Source organism: Ranitomeya imitator, chromosome 2 (assembly GCF_032444005.1).
Source record: "Ranitomeya imitator isolate aRanImi1 chromosome 2, aRanImi1.pri, whole genome shotgun sequence".
NCBI classification, from domain to species: domain Eukaryota; kingdom Metazoa; phylum Chordata; class Amphibia; order Anura; family Dendrobatidae; genus Ranitomeya; species Ranitomeya imitator.
In genome coordinates, this window is record NC_091283.1 from 34904336 (window position 1) to 34909406 (window position 5071).

The 5071-nt window shown below is 42.5% G+C and overlaps 1 protein-coding gene across 1 annotated transcript; it reads right to left on the bottom strand.

The window, feature by feature from the left end:
* Positions 1-1890: 1890 nt before the first annotated feature.
* On the bottom strand, positions 1891-4793 carry LOC138666201 (probable serine/threonine-protein kinase clkA). The gene is made up of 2 exons (XM_069754441.1): positions 4717-4793; positions 1891-3469 (listed from the first exon to the last, which is right to left on the bottom strand). Exons 1-2 carry the CDS (start codon positions 4791-4793, stop codon positions 1891-1893), a joined length of 1656 nt encoding a protein of 551 aa, XP_069610542.1.
* Positions 4794-5071: the final 278 nt, after the last annotated feature.

The window sequence follows — 5071 nt, forward strand, 5'->3', positions numbered from 1 at the left end:
AATCCATTTTTGCAATATTAAGGAATTTTCTGAACATTTATGGAAAAATAAAATGTCTCTACCAAGCAGATTCAAAATATGAAAATATAAATATCAGTCATTTTATCATAAAATTATCAGATGTAAGATATATTATGTTTAAGCTTACAGCAGATCCAATAAATAAAACAAGAATAATAAAACTTACTGCCTACTATATTGGTAAAACTGAGTAATAAGTCATATTACAACACTGCCACAATAACTACAGTGATGCCAAGAGGTTGTTGTTAAACTGGTTCTTACTAAAACTGAATAAACATATTTAAAGGGGTTTCCACTTTATCTTTATTTTACCAAATGTGTTGGGGACATGATTTTGTGGAGCTTACTAAAAAAAAGTATTATAGGTCATCCTCTTTCTCCCGCTGCTGATAGAACATGTGATCAGACCTGATCATCAGCTTCTTCCAATAGAAAAAAACATTTCATATGTGTAGGTTGTTTTTCTATTGGAGGAGGCTGATGGACAGATCGAAATGCTTCTCCATTAGTGGCCATTTAGAAGAGGAGAACTGTGCATCTCTGAAGGAGGAGGAGAACCCGTGATACTTTTATGTTATTGAATGTCAAAATCATGCCCCCAACACATTTGGTGAAAAAAAAAAGTTTTCAATAAAGATATTAATTTGAATGCCTAGACATTGATTTGTCGTAAAAGACAATAACTGTTGACTTACCTTCAAAGCGAAAAACAGAAGTAGGGAAAAAGCTGCAATGACGCCGAGGCTTATAAGAATAATAACCCAAAATGGGATTCCTTGGGAATGATCAGGAAGAAATGAAAGGAAATAATGTTAAAATATAGTTCTAGAAGTACAAATTAAATCACTTAAAAAACAGGGTCATCTGATCAGAGACAATCCGTGACAAAATTCTGCCCCTTCGATAATCAGTTGATCACCATGGTTCTTCCTTCTGACCTTCCTGACATACAGCACTATTTGCCATAATTTGGACAGCCAGAAACTTTTAGTATGTAGGAAGAGAAGTCTAGGATTACACGGTGACTATTCAGATGATAACACAATAACGCCTGAGCCATTCTGAATTGGGTAGGGCAGTGTTCCCCAAGTCCAGTCCTCAAGAGCCACCAACAGGTCATGTTTTCAGGATTTCCTTAGTATTGCACAGGTGATGGATGTATTGCCTGTGCAGGTGATGCAATTATCACCTGTGCAATACTAAGGAAATACTGAAAACATGACCTGTTGGTGGCTCTTGAGGACCGGAGTTGGGGAACACTGGGGTAGGGGTTTCCACTCTATGATATCCATAACCTAACAGATCTCAGACAGCTATCTCGATAGTCAGCTGATACAGCCATTGGAGCTGGAGGCAATATGCGCATAGTAATGAAACACTTGAGGATCTAAAACCCAACGTCACATGATTTACGTGTCTCTTAGTGAATATATTTGGGTGTACTGTTTTTACGCAGTGTGATCTCCAGACAAAGCGTATTTAGGGTGCGGCTGTATGCTACAGCTGTTGTCTGCTTGCTCATTTTTAAAAAATGTATTCATCTTTCTCCGCCTTTGCTCCCGGCTATGTGGCTCTTAATTATAATTAGACAAGTAATATTGCTGTACATGCTATTTTGTTTATGCAAAAAAGCAATAAATAACTCCTTGTAGAAAAAAGGCAAACATACCATTATTAACTACTCCCAAGACATTACTCGCAGTAGTTCTTGAAATGGTGCTTTGAGTGTTCTCAGAGGTACTTCCAGTGACGGCGCTAGTGCTTCTGGTGTTAGCAGATGTACTTCCAGTAGTACTTCCAGTGAAAGAAGTGTTGGCAGAGGTATTACCAGTCAAGGCACTGCTACTGCTGGTGTTGGCAGAGGTACTACCAGTAATAGGACTGGTGCTTCCACTGGATGAAGTGCTTGTAGATATTGTTGTTGGTGTGCTTGAAATTGTCGTGGCTGTTGTTGTAGCTGGTGTTGTTATGGTTGTTGTTGTAGCTGAGGTTGTTGTAGCTGGCGTTGTTGTGCTTGGTGTTGTAGCTGAGGTTGCTGTAGCTGGCGTTGTTGTGCTTGGTGTTGTAGCTGAAGTTGCTGTAGGTGGTGTTGTTGTGGTTGGTGTTGTAGCTGAGGTTGTTGTAGCTGGTGTTGTTATGGTTGTTGCTGGAGCTGAGGTTGTTGTAGCTGGTGTTGTTATGGTTGTTGCTGTAGCTGAGGTTGTTGCAGTTGGTGTTACTGTGGTTAATGATGTAGCAGATGTTGCCGTTGATGTTGTAGCTGGCGTTGTTGTGCTTGGTGTTGTAGCTGAGGTTGCTGTAGCTGGCGTTGTTGTGCTTGGTGTTGTAGCTGAAGTTGCTGTAGGTGGTGTTGTTGTGGTTGGTGTTGTAGCTGAGGTTGTTGTAGCTGGCGTTGTTGTGCTTGGTGTTGTAGCTGAGGTTGCTGTAGGTGGTGTTGTTGTGGTTGGTGTTGTAGCTGAGGTTGTTGTAGCTGGCGTTGTTGTGCTTGGTGTTGTAGCTGAAGTTGCTGTAGGTGGTGTTGTTGTGGTTGGTGTTGTAGCTGAGGTTGTTGTAGCTGGCGTTGTTGTGCTTGGTGTTGTAGCTGAGGTTGCTGTAGCTGGCGTTGTTGTGCTTGGTGTTGTAGCTGAAGTTGCTGTAGGTGGTGTTGTTGTGGTTGGTGTTGTAGCTGAGGTTGTTGTAGCTGGCGTTGTTGTGCTTGGTGTTGTAGCTGAGGTTGCTGTAGGTGGTGTTGTTGTGGTTGGTGTTGTAGCTGAGGTTGTTGTAGCTGGCGTTGTTGTGCTTGGTGTTGTAGCTGAAGTTGCTGTAGGTGGTGTTGTGGTTGGTGTTGTAGCTGAGGTTGTTGTAGCTGGCGTTGTTGTGCTTGGTGTTGTAGCTGAGGTTGCTGTAGCTGGCGTTGTTGTGCTTGGTGTTGTAGCTGAAGTTGCTGTAGGTGGTGTTGTTGTGTTTGGTGTTGTAGCTGAGGTTGTTGTAGCTGGCGTTGTTGTGCTTGGTGTTGTAGCTGAGGTTGCTGTAGGTGGTGTTGTTGTGGTTGGTGTTGTAGCTGAGGTTGTTGTAGCTGGCGTTGTTGTGCTTGGTGTTGTAGCTGAAGTTGCTGTAGGTGGTGTTGTTGTGGTTGGTGTTGTAGCTGAGGTTGTTGTAGCTGGCGTTGTTGTGCTTGGTGTTGTAGCTGAGGTTGCTGTAGCTGGCGTTGTTGTGCTTGGTGTTGTAGCTGAAGTTGCTGTAGGTGGTGTTGTTGTGGTTGGTGTTGTAGCTGAGGTTGTTGTAGCTGGCGTTGTTGTGCTTGGTGTTGTAGCTGAGGTTGCTGTAGTTGGTGCTTTTGTGGTTGGTGTTGTAGCTGAGGTTGTTGTAGTTGGTGTTGTTGAGGTTGCTGTAGTTGGTGTCGCTGTGGTTGTTGTTGTAGCTGTTGTTGTTGTGGCTGTTGTGCTGGTACTTGAGGTTTGTGCCTCTGTAAATTGAAAAACATAAATGTTCAAGAAATGTTATTGCACAGTATAAGCATGTTATACAGAGCAGATAATAAATATTAGATTAGTAGGGGTCCAACTTAAGGGTCCACCCTCAATTACAAGAACAGTGGACCGCCCTGCCTGACTGATCCTTTGAATGGCCATAGTGAAGAATAATTGTATTAATGGATTGTTCCATTATTAGATATCCACCTCATTGTATTAATACTAAATATTAAACAAATGTATGAATAATGTTTGCTGTTTAAAAGCTGTTAAAAAATAATCCAATGAAGAATTATGGCATTGATGTGTATAGTATGGTGCCACCTGGTATTCATAGTGTATAGCTGTATGCATGTTCACCTTATTAGTCAAGTGTTGGTCGACATGCATGGCAGTACAACTGAGAAGATTCCTACTGCAGGAAAAGTACAGATGTGGCAGCCACTAGAGCTTTGTGCTATGTTACTGTACAATATGTGCATGTCCTTATTCACTTTGAACTTGTGACATGCTTTTCTATAGTCTCAGCACAACTATGATGCGATGAAGGCAGCTACTACATCTGTTAGATTGAATTTTTAGCTGCCTGAATGGGAAGGAAACTCATTCTTTTAGAGCCCGTGTCTATCAGTAAAGATTTGCAGCAGCACCGAAAGCGATTAAATAAGGCAAGAAAAAATTAAATGTGGGGTTTTTTATGCTAGAAACTGAGAGCTATCAATTACGGAGAAAGGACCCCCCACTGGACTCATATGCATAAAAGCACTAGAGTTTTATATGAATAAAATACAAGTTATACTCAGTAGTGTAGCTGCGGGAGGGTAGACGGTGCGGTCACTCTGGGCCCCATGCTCAGAGTACCCCATCTGTAGCTATGTTACTCTTAACCCTGCTGTTCTGTTGGTCAAAAATGACCGACTTTGAACTTCAATATTCTTTAAAATATTCAAGATGCGGCTCTGAAACCCGTGGCCGACCGACCCATCCTCATTTAAGTCAATCAACCACAAGTTTCAGAACCGCATCTTGAACACCCCAAAAAATACCAAAGTTCAAAATAGGTCTCCCCAGACCGAACAGAACAGCAGGGTTAACTATATTGGCATGCGAAGCAAACCGATATCATTAAGAATTGCAATAGAGCAGGGAGACGCAATCTCCCCGCACTACTGCTCTCCATTCTGAAGACCACAGGTCGCTTTAAGCCAGGTGTCTACAGAATGGCAGGATGATGCAGTACCTGGAGCGACGTTGCATGCGCAGGATGTCCAAGTTCCAGTGTGGTGACATCATTGCTCCCTTCTGGGCTTCGGACATGCTGCGCGTGCACCTGCACTTGCAGGAGGACTCACGAGGATCCGGATTAGGTGAGTGATATTTTTTATTTGAACTTGTGATGTGACATGGAGGCATCTTGAGCAAAGGAGAAGTGGGCCCCTCATACATTATTGGGGCTATTATATTGTGCTACTGCAGCTAATGCGGAGCCATTATATAGTGCAGCAGCTAATGTGGCGGCTATTATATACAGTTGTGCTCAAAAGTTCACATACCCCGGCAGAATTTTTGCTTTCTTGGCCTTTTTTCGGAGAATA

Bases quoted from the DNA above. Each gene is read 5' to 3' on its own strand.
- LOC138666201 (XM_069754441.1), bottom strand. From the start codon at position 4,793: ATGTCCGAAGCCCAGAAGGGAGCAATGATGTCACCACACTGGAACTTG. The intron at 3,470-4,716 runs GTACTGCATCAT...TTCAATTTACAG, and splicing joins CGCATGCAACGTCGCTCCAG to AGGCACAAACCTCAAGTACC.